The sequence below is a fragment of the Dysidea avara genome, chromosome 7 (assembly GCF_963678975.1).
Source record: "Dysidea avara chromosome 7, odDysAvar1.4, whole genome shotgun sequence".
NCBI lineage: Eukaryota > Metazoa > Porifera > Demospongiae > Dictyoceratida > Dysideidae > Dysidea > Dysidea avara.
The window spans coordinates 38,307,083-38,324,003 of record NC_089278.1 but is presented as its reverse complement, the minus strand read 5'-3'; the positions used below and the strand labels follow the sequence as shown (position 1 = coordinate 38,324,003).

The window sequence follows — 16,921 nt, the reverse complement described above, 5'->3', positions numbered from 1 at the left end:
TTACGGTAAAAAATACGGATGCCTCGTGTGCCCCAACTATCAATTACTGACTTGATGCCATTACACTTTGCTTTCATCTATTTTCAGCTCGTTACACAGTGTTACAAACAGAGAACAGTATTAGAAGTGTCTCTGTAATCCAGTCACCATGGAAAATACAGACAGTTCTCTTTTACAAATGAGAAGCCATGCATTGTGCTACCATGAATTGACACCTTGGACTGTCAGCCAAAAGAAATGGAACACAAAGGAGGACAAAGGTAAGCATTAATTTTATGCACTGTGGTATGCCAAAAGGCACATCTTGAAAAAATCAAGCCTGTAGTCTTAGCTATTAAGGATTAACACTTGAAGGCATCAGGCAGGTAGGCAGTTAGTCAGTCAGTAGAATATATATTTAATTGTAGCTACCTATTGGAAACATTTAGGGTCGTACTGAGGGCACTTTTGGGCTAACCAATACTGCCAAGGCACCAGGATGGCATTGTGAAGCTGGTGATATTTCGGCCAGAAAAACCCAAACTTCCATGATTCCTACTACTGCACTGTATGATATGGAAGCCTAAGACACTTTTAGCCCCAAAAAACCTAAAAAATGTGTGAAAATTTTCTCCCTCTTTGGCTATACAGTACATTAGTGGGCTTGTTATTGAGGTGTTGTGTAGCATTACATACAGGTCTGTTGGATTATAGCTCAGTGTTTATGTCATTTGCTGATAAACTAAATATGACATGTGGTATAGAGTATGCAGTATGGGTATGGAGTATGCAGTATGGGTATAGTACCAAGTGTTGGCATAATCCAACAGCCACATCCCCAATCTGATGAGGGTAGGTATCAATCAGCTCCTCTAGTACTCCAGTGAGGTCATCATTCTCTGTCTCCTTGATAACTACTAATAGTTCTGCAGCATTAAAGGGGAGGGGCTCACATCTGCCACACCAACATCTCACTCACCTTGAATAATTCTATTTACATGCAACTCAATGTAGTTCTGAGCTGTAGACAGGCACAGAACAATATGTGAATGAAACAGTTACCATCTGCTACAGTAAAAATGTTATATGAAGTCAAAATAATTGACATTTACTGTGGATGTGTCACATATAGGGTACACTAATAGAACATCTCAACCACTCTAATAGAGCAATCACTGTAACAGAAGATAACATACAACTGTAACTGGTGCATGATCAGGTAACTAAGGCTCCACTATGTACATGTACAAACCATACAATACATACAAAAAAAGATAAATAAACTTGGTAAAAAATTTATAAATTCAATAGCAACTCGTATAACCATCTTGGGTCCCCCTGAAAGCAGATTAGTTGCTGTCAGACCTTCAGTGTTGGACACTAAAGTTGTAACATTAATTCAAAAAACAAAACACTGACAAGTCATAGTGAAGAGAAAAGTGAGGATGGTTTTTGAGTATCGTAGAAAAGTGTCAATCCTCATGATCCCTACTACACAGTAATAAGTCTTAAACCTAGTTAAGTTGTACTTCGTGACTTCATTAATAAGACCACCTCATTATTGAAGTTGCATCTTTAACCCTAAAACTGGCCATATCAATGGTACAGCACAACCAAACAATCCTCAGTTCCAAGTTAAGGTGCCACCACCACAATTAACACAGTTACTCACCCACTGCTTGGTTCTTGATCAGCTGCTGTAGAGCAATGGCAGCCTCTACTTTAATGGGCAGGGCTGTCTGTCCTAGTAAACACTGTAGTACCTGCTCCAACACATATCGCAATGAATCCTCTGATGAGTAACGGATATCACTGAAGTTCTGTATACACCAACAAGCACGTGCTCGTAGGTAACCATGGCTACTCTGAAACTCGGAGAACACATGAGTGGCTAACATCTGCTCAATTTGTGGCTTGTATGATTTCTTCTACAATGATATAAAAAAGATGCTACATTGATTGTGCAGAATAACTATACATTAACTACTGTACTGTTAATGAACAGTTTGAATAAGACCACAGATTATAGGCCCCTACGTAAATTTTACATCCAGAAAAAAGAACTTCCAGTTAGGACTAGCTGGTCACAATGCAAGGTGTCTTGGGTAAACATTGTATGCTTATATGCCAAGTGGAACTGGCCTATACTGGAGCAAACAAACATCTACTCCAGCCTAATTATTGGTAAATGAGGGTGCCTGTCTAAACCAATCAATTTACAAGCTAAAAACAGTGGCCCTCACCTAACCAAATTACTAAACTACTACAATTCTCTTCATCACACCTGACTATTGTTGTATTAGAGAACTGTACTATAGACATCTCTTACCCTTAGCAACACTGTTGCTATGGAGCCAATGGTGTGTAGGGCACCATCCTTCAGTCTTGGTGATCTAGACTCATCAGGAGTATAGAGAATTTTGAGACAGTAGGTCAGAACTTGGTCCAGTACATTCTTCCTTGTCTTGCAAGCCTCCTGGATAAATGTTACTCCAGCTATTACCGGGGACTCCAGCTCTACAAATACATCTGCACAGGACAGAAGATAAGTAACACCATGTGTGTAGTGTGTGTAGTTACTATACAGTAAAACCTTGTTAATGGACAGGGACACATTTCATATATGGACAACTAAACGTATTTCTTGTCTGTTTGCTGTCTATAAGGTGATCGTATTAACTACACCACTATATTATCAAACATTTGGTCTATGCAATGATTGTTATGATGTGTACCTATATGACTACCTTGATAAAGATATCCACTGTTAAAGACATTTAGTTACATATACACGTCAAAGATATGAAGAGAAGTCACATAACTTCCCATATTTATAAAATTCCTAATTGTTTGGGTCACTATGGAGTGTACTATGGGCCTAATCCGAAATTACATCACAGACAAAAAATGGCCACTGTAGTGTGGGGACGTTTGTAAAATTTGTATGGGTGACTATGGGGAGAAAATTTTTAAATGGCAATATCTCAGCCAAGAAGGAAGATATCGAACTCTAACTAGAGGTATGGCTATAAGATATTACAATAAGTACACAAAAGTGATTTTCAGTTGATTTTCAAAACAACGCTAGATTCCTATTCTTTCAGCTAATTTATAACCATACCTGCTGGTTAGAGCTCGATATCTTGTCTTGGCTGAGAAATTGTAGTTCAAAAAATTTCTCACCACAGTCGCCCATAAAAATTTTACGAACGTCTCCACACTACAGCGGCCATTTTTATGTCAGTGACATAATTTCGGATAAAGCTCATTAGCAACTCTAAAAGAAAGTTTTGCAAACGCAAAGTAGTCAATGTAAAGAGTATAAGCAAAAATTAGGAGTATTTCCTTGTGCTTGTGTATTTCTTTGTAATTGTAAGTAATGTAATTCTTTCATTCGAATGCATACTCCAATTATCAATTACTGAAAAGTGTGTGGCCATTACGGTGTGTGGCCATTACGGTGTGTGGCCATTACGTTTCATTTAAGCTATGTTCAACCTGTTACAGAGTTACAAATGAAGAACATTATGAGAAGCACTTTCTACAATCAACTTAGTCACTACAGTAAATATGGACAATTCTCGTTACACATAGAGAAGCCATCAGTATGCACTACCACAACTTGACACATTGTACGGTCAGCAAAGATAAATGTGAGGATACAGTCCACAGTGCACATATGTACTGCGGTATGCCAACAGGTACCTGTTGGACTGAAGCAATGTCCAACTGTGATCAAGCCTGTAGCCTTAGCTGTTATTGAGTTATGTTTGTATGAAGCACCAGGTAATTTCATTAAGATAAAAACTATTCAATTTACCAATACTCAGATTGTAATGTTGGTTTCTGGTCATATTTTTGCTTTGAAATCTGTTATCTTTAATATACAGAACTACCATACTGTAGTATGATACCATTAATGGGTTCATAGCAGTATGTGTCCAGACCGAAACTTTAAAACTACAACCTACAGAACAAATCACACATCAGCCTAAAATTTTCTCATGAACAGATCATAACTCTACTTTCCAAATAACTACAACTGGTCTTTAAACAAAACCTTAGTGTGGGTGTTTAAAGGTGCCAACTTGTTGGGCAATAATTATGCAGTTTGCTCATGACTTTGATGCCCAACCAGTTCATAAGATATGATATGCTTTGACTCGCTCTATTGAGCAACATGGAGTGTTAAATTTTGGGCTTTGGTGTACTCAGTGCAGTCGCTAAGTTTAATTAGTAGCTAGTTGACAGTTACAAAGCTAATACTTATCAGTAAAATAATTGTTTGGGGCAATGTGTGGATGTATACGTACACCCATTGAGCAGATCACAGAACAACACAAAGAGAACAACTAGATGTCCCAATAGCAAAGTAGTAGGCTTAATCTAGTGTAAAATGGTAAGCCCTCACAGCTGTGGTATGTATATAACATTACATATGCTATATAGGCTTTTTGCAAATTCCTGGAATCACTTATGTCCCTAAATAACTATTATAATATTATCCTTCTTAAGCAAGGACCACTGATGCACACAGCCACAAACAAGAGGACACCTCAGGTGTGGCTTGTTTTGATGTAGTGGGTAAACATGGTATGGCTTCATATAGCCCCCACTAACCATGGTAACCATATCACACTTGTACAACATTGTATGGACACTAATAAGGGAGTGACAATTACATTATAACTGTAGCAACCAACATGACCAAATAATATAAATCAAAGATCACACATGTACAATTTTCACTGTTAAAACACACACACGCACGCACGCACGCACGCACGCACGCACACACACACACACTTAACTAGAACATACATACGAAACTGCCAAAAGGTGACAAGGGTATAAAAAAACTACTCATTGTGCAATAAGGTCACTTGTGTAACCAGCTACCTGCTACATGAAATAGGTCATTATTCAAAGGTCAACAGGTCTCACTGCAGATTAACAGTTACAGATGTGTGTATTTGTAACTTTCCTTGCCTGTTTGACTAGCTAATCACATCATCAATATTATTCTTAGCATTTTACTATTAGCTACCATATAAAGGGTTATTAGTGATTGAAATTTAAGTGAAATAAAATAATAGCATCACAAAATTTAGTGATAAAAGGCAATCGCTAAATTAAGTGAATCATTCATGTACGTATGACATCAATGCAACCACTGCATCACTTTGGTCATCTTCCTTTCATACAGTTAGACTGTATGGGGTGGGAGAAGCTTAACTGGACCCAAACTGGACCCAAGCCTGTAGGCAAGCATTATTTTAGTGATTGTTGGTAGTGTTGTGATAACATTTTTGTCATGGCACTTAATGCTTGCAAAATTAAATTTTGTGAATGGCCCCAAATACATTAATGTCTTGTTATATAAACCAGTTATAAGTAAATGTAACACTTTCACACCTCAGATCAAAGGAGCCACCCGGGCTACAACTGGGCAGTGATTATAGACGTCGATGCCAAAATCGATTGTGAGGATCGATTAATACTCACATGATTAGGATGTATGACTTCGCCATGAAAACCACTCAGATGGAGAACGTTTTGTTATCCTCAACATCCTACCTGTTGAAAAACGTTGGGCAGAGATGAAAACTATTGTTATAGCTTACTCATTGATCATTTTCACATGTTTTAGAATACGGACACGCCTCCATCACGAAGCTACCAGGAGTAACCACTCTACAAGCAAGCTTACCTGTCTAGACCTTTAGTGAACTCCGTCCTTTTTCCATAAACGATTCAATAGCACTGATTAAAACAATAAACTTGTGTAACCGAAATTCTCCATGATATATCTCTATAGGATATGTCCGTTTATCATAACCCAGAACGTACTGGCTGCTACCCATAATCGAAATTTTAGGTATGGATATATAATACATCTAGTGGCTGCACTTGTATTGGCTTGGGTGATTGATCGCCCTGTACAGGCTATCAGCCTAATAAGTGTTACATATTAGCTGTAACACGGGGCATTCAGGCTTTGCCTGATATGTGTGCCCTCGGGCTGTCGGGCATACATATCAGGCAAAGTCCTCATGCCTGTGTTACAACTATTACATGTATTCAGTAGGTGTCTGTTAGGGCTTTACATTGGAAACTATATACAATGTTATGTTTATTCGAGACCTGACAATGATGATGATGAAATGATGCAACCACAACTACCGTAAATGGGGAAAGTTTCACTGGGCGAAAGTTTTGTGGTTAAGTCTTACTGAGACTATTCGTAGTGACAGTTTTGTGGTAAAGCTAAAACATAGCTATACAGTATACTGTAAATTATTGATTGAGCAGGGAAACTTCACGGTTTGCTTTGAAACACAAAACTTTTCCCCGTTTACCTCTTGTTCTTACCATATTTCAATCTGATGAACTCATAAGGATCATCATGCCACAACTCGTCATCTTTGTCACTATAACAGAGTAATGGGAACACCAGCTCCTGGAATATGATCTGTGTAAGAATAACTGTGTTAATACGTACTGTATGTATGTATGTTTGTGTGGTATGGGGTGTGGTGTACCTGGAAATTTGGCTTGAGCAGTTTCCATGATGCAGCATGATCAACACTAAAGGAAGATGGAGAATAGTATGGACACCATACTACACATGTGTGTACACTATGTACAACACACACAACTACACACGTCCACTCACATACACACACACACACATACGCTTGTTTCATGTAGCTCAAGATAAGGTGTAATATTTTAGCAGTAACAAAGTGTCCACTCCTCTTCAGCTCTAACTGTTTCAGCAACACCTCCATTGTATTATCTACAATACATAACAGTGTAGACTAGTGTGGTAGCTAGTCTGAAGGTTACCAGACCATTAAACATCTTCATGTAGTACTGTGCTAGTAGCTGATAGTTGTGGTCTACATTGTTAGGACTACCATACCTACACCAGCAAGGTGAATAATATGACATTACTTGTAGTGATGTGTGACATAGTTCAACTGTCAGTATGTAGGGAACACTCTAAAGTAGGGATTTGTTTTACAATGAATGCAGTTGAGCAAAACCTCCAAATTGAGTATTACATAATTATAAATATTGAGGTGTCAACAACTCCACCTGCAAAAAAATATGTACCTTTGACAGGTGTTAATGAATACATTAACCAAATAAAAGGAGTCAAATTATTAAGACACTTGCTCTAATAGCAGATATTTTAGTACCAACAAATTTTTTACTGTTATAAGGAGTTTGTCCGTTCTCAGAGAGGGACATCAGAAATTGTCCTTTATATATTTAAATCACTGCCCCACATGTGTACGGAAATATACTCCCCCCTCAAGTGCTGTACTTTTTGTACAACACACATACCCCTGTAAGTCGTACTCTCAGACTATCAGTGAGATATAATTTATTTCTAGTCATAGAACAAATCAGTCAGATTTATAGGGGTTAATTGTTTCTGTAACATTTCTTTTACAAGTGTAAAGTGTGCAACAACTAACGTATTTGACCAGTTAATAGCCGCGGTAACTATAACTATCAGCAAGCAAAACCCTGTGGCTACAATACGAAGGCGGTTACTATGAGCTTGTGTGGCAGCAGCTTACAGCATTTATATTCACAAGTGACTGACCTTGTTTAATCATCTGTCAATCATTCTAGCTTCTCTCAAAAATGCTATTTCCTGGCTTAAAACAACTCTTTTGCCAGGTTTCCGCTTCAAACGTGTCTTATCAACACTTGCACAGTATGCTCAGATACAAGCCACGGCTCTTATCCGAGGGCGGCTCTTATTCTAGGCTGTAAAGCGGCTACTATCCGGGGGGGTGGCTATTAGATGAGCCGAGGCTATTAACTGGTCAAATACGGTATACATGACAAATCATGCACTAGGGGTACAGTAATTAATATTCAATACGATATTGTAACATTAACACATATATATTACACATAACAAAACAATCAGTTCATATTGACAGTGACAGTTTTTCTGTATAGCCTTAATTTTTCGAGGGGGAAATTTTCACTGATTTTGCGATTTTTAGGGTTACCAACTAAAATTTTATCCTTAAAACTTGTCCCCTGAAATATTTAGGCTATACAGTAGCTCCATATGTAACAGTTCATTCCTTTAACAGTATACTAAATATGGAGGTCCTGCTCATAACAAACATAGTTCCGACATAATTCCAGCAGTTTAATGCACAAATTAATTTCATATCAATACTTGATTGACCGTCTGTGGTTGTTAGAAAACACTAAAATTAGTCCAGCAATTGTCATCAAATCAAAAATGAATCAGTTATCTGGTCGAGGGGACACCTGTACACATTTCATGACATCAACAATGTCGTGTGGTCTGGGATACCTGGTACTGACACAGACTAATCTACGCCCAACACTAATATATATTGTATTATACGACTAGATGAGTGACAATATTGTACTCTTAAATCATTTAACATTGTCTACGTACAACAGATGAACACTTGATGATCTACACATGTGAAGTACATACCATCAGTATAAAGATCATACCCTCGGTATTAATTACTGCTCGACAATTTATTTGCTAGCCAATTTTAACATTTACACTGTAACACTGTGAAGGCTTTTTCTTGACCAGACAATTTTACTGTACATTTGAAATGGGAAGCCACCACACTTGGCACAGAGAAGTGTTTCTGTTCTCACCACTGCTAGTCAATTATCATTCCTATAGCTACACACAACACTCTAAGGTACACATCATGTATGATCATGTACATACTTAACATGTACACATGGGTAGTTCACAATAATGTAGTAGTGTTCTTATAGCAGATCATGTTACCTTTCAAATATTCTCACTATAATGGACAGTGCCCACTTCTTCACCTTCCAGAACTCGTGTTTGCTTCTCTCCTCCTCATCCTGGAGGTCTGCACACTCCTAAAGCAGTCAGCACATATTGTCTGTATAAAAGCATAGTGACCCACCCACTCACCTGTGGTTCACTGCGATTGATGACAGCATGAAGAATCTGCATCCACCCAGGGATGGTGTTCTCATTGAGTAGTGACAATGGCAAGTGGTACTGTACAATACAATTATATAACTACACACTACACACCATACACACACCTCAATGAGAGCATATAATATTTTGAGTATGACTCTTTGTAGCTGTAGTGAAGGATTGGAGACGTCGTTGAGCAGATTAGCAGCTTGTTGTTGCATTAGCGGTAGAAATACTGACATTGCCTTCAAGTACACCACCCTCTTGTTGTCCTCACGAAACCTATCAACAGCAGAGAACAATTTGTAACTACAAAATGATGCTGACTAGACAAATTATACAATGACATTCACAGCATTGTATTCACACTACCAGTGTTTGTTAGAATTTTAGAGATAATAAATTTATTTTTTAATCCACAAAATTTTCTCACAGTTGACACAGACTCAACGTTTTCTGTACTGAATCCCTTTGTGTTCATCCTCACAAATTCACAAAAAACCTAACCCTCAAAAGTGTTTGGGCATACAGTATAACATTAAGTCAGAAATACATAAATTTAGATACTCAATGTAAATTGTAAAGCAACAGAAACTCCTGTACATTGCTTCCGTCTATTGAAACTAGTTTAACAATGTCAAGCTGGAGGAAGATAGTTAGAATATTTTTAACATCACTACAAACTAGCTACACAGTACAAAGCATCTTACACAATTCTTGGTAATATACACAACAGTAATTTGTACATCACAAACTGTAGTACAGGATATGGGGTACTGTTGTAAGATGGTATAGTATACTTCTAATGTGCTGGATTTGATGATGATTCTAGTTTGGCTGGTTGCCTATAGTGGATGCAATTCAAACTTGTTCTATTAGGGTACAAACAATGTGCAATAAAGTGACTGGATTATATCAATCATATTGTACCAATCAATCAGTATTACACCTCTATCAAATACAATTCATCATTCAGTGTGCGGACAATTAGTTTAACTGATAGGATCACCTTTACATGTAACAGGATTGGAATAAATGTGACAATGAGACAATAGGCAGGAAGGCAGTGGTAGGCCAAGTAATCCAGTTAAATTCCTGGGTGGTAACCGCTACTGCTGATTACTAGAGTAAGAAAAACTTGAATCCTTTGGCTCCAGCCTACCAACACAGAATGGAACTTGGCTGACAAGGCTATACACTGTTGCAAAAAGATCACTGCTTAGTATGTAGTTTACGTATGTATTTGTTGACTTGATGTCATTTAGTGCTCAATTGAATTAAGTCAGTAATTTTATCGCTGTATCAAATAATTCTCCACAAGCTTTCCATCTGAGTAATGGCTGATATGCAATAGATTACGGAGATTTACTATTATGTCAATAAGTAAATCGTTATCTTAATCACGATAGGTCACTCAATAATCTTTTTGCCTAAATTATTTCTCAGCTCATGCAATCATTGAAAACTACCTATTGGTACAAGTCAGCCTGCCTTTATCTCATCAATTGGTTGCTGATTAGCTAACTACAAGTCATGATCAGATATCATAACTATTTGCTGTGGCCACTACTGCATGTACATATAGTTCCTACCAATGTATGTAGGAGGTGTGGCTCTTGTGTGCTAGTTCTCAGGATATACTTCATTAGTAATAAATGTTGTGGCTAGCTTGTGGTGACAAAGTAAGAGTATCCATTTAGTACCATGGCTGGAGAGCAATAGTCACTAACCATTATTTTTTTTTTGCAAATGGACGTTTTGTATGCCACCTAGTCACTATACAGGAGTACTGCATTTAAAAACCAATAGGAGGATTAGGAATAGCTACCACGTCGATAATGTGATTTAGACAGCAGCAATCAGTGAGATGCTACAAGTAAAGGAAAATCCATACAAGTCAGTGAATTTTAAGTTCAATTAGGGATCATAGAAGGGAAACAAGGGAGGTCACCTACACCTGCAGATATATAGTGAACATTTAATCCCTACCTATTATGACTGAATTAAGGGTGAAATGTCCACTAGTATGTACATTGGCAGGTGTAGGTGGCCTCCCTTGATTCCCTACTTTTTTCTATGATCCTTAATTGAACTTAAAGATCTTAATATTTCCTTATACTTGTTTGTTTACATTTTTGTAACATTGCTATGACTGGTGAACCCACGCATACCACATCTAAAGAAAGAATAGCGCCAGAGTTAATGTTTTCATCTGAACGCACACCCTAGCTATTAAAAGACATGGGACACAAAGGAGGACACTGGTAAATCCATGATGTGTGCATTTTACATACTGCGGTATGCCAAAAGGCACATCTCGGGACGAAGCGATGTCAAACAGTGAAAAAATCAAGCTCATAGCCTTAGCCGTTATTGAGTTACACTAGCTAGTTTGAAGGCATCAGTCAGACAGGTAGTTAGTCAGTCAGTAGAAAATTCCATTGAATAATTAAAAAAAAAAAATTTTTTTTGTATCTACCTATTGGAAGCATTTACGGTCATATTTAGGGAAGTCTTGGGCTTAGTTATACCTAACCAATACTGCTAAGGTGTGCGTCAGGATGGTATTGTGAAGTTGGTTTTTGGGTGATTTCCTTGGCCAGAAAAACCCAAATCTCCATGATGCCTAAAACAGTACTACCGTACTGTATGATGGGGCACCAAGTGTATTACTGCACACTCATTTTAACAATCTGTCACTTCTATTAATAGCATGAGTTTAAAAGTTGCTATTTCAACTATAACTAATATACTGCCAAACTGTGTTATAAGGGAAAGTGAGGCTGACTTTTGGGTGATATTCTTGGGGCAAGGAAGCCCAAAACCTTCATGATTCCTAATATACAGTACAGTAGTACTGTATATTAGGAATCATGAAGGTTTTGGGCTTCCTTGCCCCAAGAATATCACCCAAAAGTCAGCCTCACTTTCCCTTATAACACAGTTTGGCAGTATATTAGTTACATATAACCAAGCCCAAAAAATGTGACCCCAAACCCTTCCAATGAGTCTCTATGAAACATATTTTTATTTAACTGAATTCTCTGCTAACTAATTCTGGTTGACTGCTTAACTGGTGCCTCCAGCCAAGCATAACTTGGCTATGGATAGGCTATGGGCTTGATTTATACTTTGCCCAACATCACTTCGGCTCAAGACATGCCCTTTCACCAACCACAGCAGCTACATTACATGCATTACATTTCAGAAGGCTCCGTCTCAATATCAACATGTAATGAGTACAATTACGCACTATCACAGCAATTTGAAGAGTTCACGTGAGTACAAACAAATAAAATGATGTCATTCTTCTGGTATCCGGACTATATAAACTGCCACGTGTCTCTTCCAACTTGGCATTTTATTTGCTGTGACAGCGATTAGTGTGTACTCGGCTATCATCAATATGTCTGGCGAAAACTCTACTGAAGATCTACTGAAGCAACTACTCGCCACACTTAATACCTTACAGAAGGACGTCAACAATCTGAAGGCGAAGGATGATGGAAGGACCTACCCCCAGAAACGTCGGCGCAATGACGATAGCGAAGGAGATGAAAATCACGATGGTGACTCTGTTGAGGATCGCGATGACGATCTCCCAGGGAGGGGCAAGGTAGAGAGCGATGGTTCTCATGCCACCCAGTTTACCTTGTCAGAAGAGGGAGAAGCCTTCTTGGAAGCCACCTTCAACTCCCGCCTGGTCTATAAGGACAGGAAGAAGCAGGTCGCCAGATACGGCGAGCCTGACTAGAGGTGGACTACTTGTCCTACCATATCTCCTGTGGTGGCGGCGACCCTTCCCAGTGCTGCCATGAAGGATGACAAGGTGGCCTTCAGAACACAAGAGATGTATATGGAGGCCATTGCTCCTCTAGCAGCTCTCTTAGAGAACACTGCAGAAGAAACCTTCACTATTAAGGAGGCCATTCCCATGGTACAATCAGCCATTCAGTTACTGGGAGATGCAGCTCAGCATCACTCATCCCTAAGGAGGAAGGCCATCATGCAGCACTTGAATCCTCAGCTGCAGACCCTGATGAAGGACGAGGATTTCAAAGAATCCCAGCCACTTTTATTTGGGGAAAACTTTGGGGAGAAGGCCAAGGCGAGGATGGAAGCAGCAGCAGCTCTGAGGAAGGTTGTGATCCTTCCTAAGCCCAAGCAGTTGGGTTTTCAGAAAGGCCACCCTCAGCGAAACACATGGGGCCACCCCGGGGTGGCAAGACCAAATATTACGTCTGCCAACAAGACAAGGAAGGAGCTAGGAGCAAAGACTTCACAAGGAAAATCTTGATTAGAACCTTTGAACATGTTAACACCTCATGTGTCAATTTTACATACAATTGTGAACCCTACCCCATTGTTAACACAGGTGGCTGCTCAAGAGTATCACCTCGAGGTGTTGATAGGTCAGATGAATCTGACCATCACCAGTCCCATGTTGGCTGGAAGGCTAGCCCAGTTCATAACAAACTGGGAGAAAATAACTCAAGGGTCTTGCAAGCCTTAAAGGGGTACCAACTAGAACTGGTTCAACTGCCCTGGCAACTAAGACCGATGCCAGCGATAAGCTGCTCGGTAGAGAAGAGCAAAATGATCTCCACAGAGATCATAGAACTCCTGTCCAAAGGTGTAGTGGTAGAGACCACACCTTTCCAGGGAGGATTTGTGTCACAAATATTCCTGGTAGAAAAGAAGGAGGGGGGACAGAGGCCGGTAATAAACCTAAAGGCACTCAACACATTCGTGAAACACGAACATTTTCAAAATGGAGGGACTACACACCCTCCCCGACCTCATCCAACAGGAGGATTGGATGATAAAATTGGATCTGAAGGATGCTTACCTTCAGGTACCAATACATACAGAGCATCAACACCTCCTCCAGTTCCAATGGGGAAGCAAAACTTATCAATTTCGGTGTCTCCCATTCGGGTTGACATCTGCCCCACGAGTTTTCTCCAAAATAATGAAACCTGTAGTGGGAGCACTTTGGCACATGGGCATATGTCTAGTCATATACTTAGACGACATTCTGGTTCTGCATCAGTCAATGGAGGAACTGGCTCAGTTGACTCCACTGATTTGCCAGCTCTTCGAGGCTCTGGGACTGGTAGTCAATCGGAAGAAATCTATACTGACTCCACACCAGAATCTGGAGTTCTTGGGCTTCCAAGTAGACACAGTCAGCCTACAGCTCATTTTCCTATCCGAGAAGTTGAGGAAAATACAGCAGCTAGCCCAATACCTCCTTCACCAACCAAGTGTTTTTGTGAGAGACCTAGCGAGGTTTGTGGGGAAGGCCTCAGCCTCGACACGGGCTATATGGCAAGCTCCTCTACATTTCAGAGCACTGCAGTTTTTAATCAACTCTGTATCTCTGGAGAGCCATCCCATGGAGACGGAGAACACTGCCAAAAAGTTCAGCACCCACTTGACCTTGACCAACGAGGCTAGGGACAACCTCGAATGGTAGTGTGCTCTAGACGGGAAGATCCGAATGCAATCTTCTCTCCGACCCCGGGTACCGACAATGACAATAGAGTCAGATGCCTCCAACATGGGGTGGGGAGCTCGACAAGGCGAGCTCCAGACAGGTGGAAGGTGGTCCCAAGAGGAAACCTCTCACCACATAAACTATCTCGAACTATTAGCTGCTGCAGTGCTTTGTCAAGCAGAACACCTACCAGGGAAGGACAATACAACAGCAGATCGGGAATCGCGATCAACGAAGGATCGCTGCGACTGGATGTGAACCCCCAGGTTTTCGAGCGGATACAGCTGCAGATGGGCCCACTGCAGACAGACCTGTTTGCATCCTGACTGACGAAGCAACTGTCGAAATTCTACAGTTGGAGACCAGACCCAGAAGCAATTGCGACGGATGCGTTCAACCAGGACTGGGCTCAGACGAGGGGATTTGCCAATCCCCCATGGTGCCTGATAGCACGCTGCCTGAGTCAGATAAAGAGACAAATGGCAAGAGTGGTGATGATCACTCCCCTGTGGGCATCGCAACCATGGTATCCAACGATTCTGGGAATGCTAGAGGACTACCCCAGAATTCTACCAGCGAGGGAGGATCTAGTCATCCTACCAGCCGGTCAGGAATTCATAATGAACCAAGGAGTACCAGAGTTAGTGGCATGGCCCATATCCAGGAATCCTTTGAATCACGAGGAATTTCTTCAGAGGCTTCAGCCCTCCTCCTCGCATCTTGGAGACCCAAAACGCAGTCAAACTACAACTCCTTGTTTTCGAAATGGTCTCGCTGGTGTTCGCAGAGGAATAGAAATCCCACTGAGGTACCTGTAGAAGACATGGCAAACTTTCTAGCAGACTTATTTAAGGAAGGATATCTTTATCAATCGCTGAACTCATATAGGTCAGCTATCTCTGCGCTACTCTCAAAGGTGGATGGGTACTTAATAGGTCAACACCCCTTAATTACTAGAATGCTTAAAGGCGTTTTCAATGAAAGACCGCCTGTAGCCAAATACTCAGCCTTCTGGAATGTTGGTGTGGTATTGAGGTATCTGAAAAGATTGGGTGGGAATGGTACATTGTCACTCCGCTTGCTTACAATAAAATCAGCTATGTTGATGGCCTTGACTAGACCAGCTAGGTCAGTGGACTTAAGCAAACTGGACATTAGAGCACGCTCCTTCTCAGAGGCAGGCGTCACCTTCACGGCGCAGCATCTATCTAAACAAAGTAGGGCATCAAAGCCCTTGGCAGATTTCTTTTACCCTAGATATCCAGAGGATCAAAGTATTTGCCCAGTGGTTATACTGCAAGCATACGAAGCCAGAACAATGGAGTTTAGGGCTTGGTCAACAGAGAACAAGAAAACCTTGCTGTTCTTATCCTGGATTGGAAAGCATGACCCAGTGACTGGCAGCACTATAGCCAGATGGCTAAAAACATGCTTGACGGAAGCGGGCATTAATACTGAGATCTTTAAAGCTCACTCAGTCAGGAGGGCATCAAGCTCTACTGCTGCATCTGTTGGAGTAACAACAGCAGACATCTTGAAAGCAGCAGATCGGTCATCAGCAGGAACGTTCCAAAAGTTTTATCTCTGTCCAACCAAGGATTCAGATGACAAATCATCCTTTGGGACAGCAGTTTTGTCATCTGCTCAAGCGTCAAACTTACATGTTGATATTGAGACGGAGCCTTCCGAAATGTAATTTACGAATGGCTCAGGGCACATAGTGCCTGCATGCTATTAGGAATTACATGAGGAAGGTAAAGTCGATATATCAACATTTTCCCACCCCCCTCCCCTTTCTATAGCTAATAATATGTGCAGTTTTTCTACATACAGGTAATCATTGATGCACATCTCCAGTAGAGTATAGTCTACAAAGGGCCGAGTTGGAAGAGACACGTGCTGGTTTATATAGTCTGGATACCGGAAGAATGACATCATTTTATTTGTTAGTACTCACGTGACCTCTTCAAATTGCTGTGATAGTGCGTAATTGTGCTCATTACATGTTGATATATTGACTTCACCTTCCTCATGTAATTCCTAATAGCATGCAGGCAATACGTGCCCTGAGCCATTCGTAAATTATGGACCTACCTTTGTCCCACCATTTCTTTCTCCACTACCACGTAGAGGTGTTGATTGGTGGTAACTCATGGTATGGCTTCAGTGCTCCATAATGTGACTGAACAGATTGCAGAGGCATTTCTCATACTGTTTTTCATTTATAAGTGAGTGTAGCTGCAACTGAAGCAAAATAGCCACTTCACATTTCAGTCATATATACAAGCATCTTTTAAGATTTGTTGATTTTGTAACAACTGAAGTTCATGGTACACCAATTGATAGATAATTCAATCACTATTCCACTCATTACACACAGGATAGTCAAAGCCATGCACCAATCATTGGTACCAGTATACACACACATGATCAAACTGTTACTGTTACTAAGAACACTA

General features: G+C 40.3%; 1 protein-coding gene across 1 annotated transcript in view; it reads right to left on the bottom strand.

Annotated features, from left to right (window-relative positions):
• Positions 1-16,921, bottom strand: part of LOC136262261 (importin-7-like) — a 36,788-nt gene that overhangs the window by 16,918 nt on the left and 2,949 nt on the right. The window contains exons 4-14 of the mRNA XM_066056475.1: positions 9,088-9,244; positions 8,951-9,040; positions 8,798-8,895; positions 6,834-6,904; positions 6,676-6,778; positions 6,522-6,567; positions 6,352-6,451; positions 2,309-2,508; positions 1,652-1,907; positions 959-1,000; positions 787-905 (exon numbers count right to left, since the gene is read on the bottom strand). Of these exons, the coding sequence (XP_065912547.1) occupies positions 787-905; positions 959-1,000; positions 1,652-1,907; positions 2,309-2,508; positions 6,352-6,451; positions 6,522-6,567; positions 6,676-6,778; positions 6,834-6,904; positions 8,798-8,895; positions 8,951-9,040; positions 9,088-9,244 (1,282 nt within the window). The remainder of the gene's footprint in view (positions 1-786; positions 906-958; positions 1,001-1,651; positions 1,908-2,308; positions 2,509-6,351; positions 6,452-6,521; positions 6,568-6,675; positions 6,779-6,833; positions 6,905-8,797; positions 8,896-8,950; positions 9,041-9,087; positions 9,245-16,921) is intronic.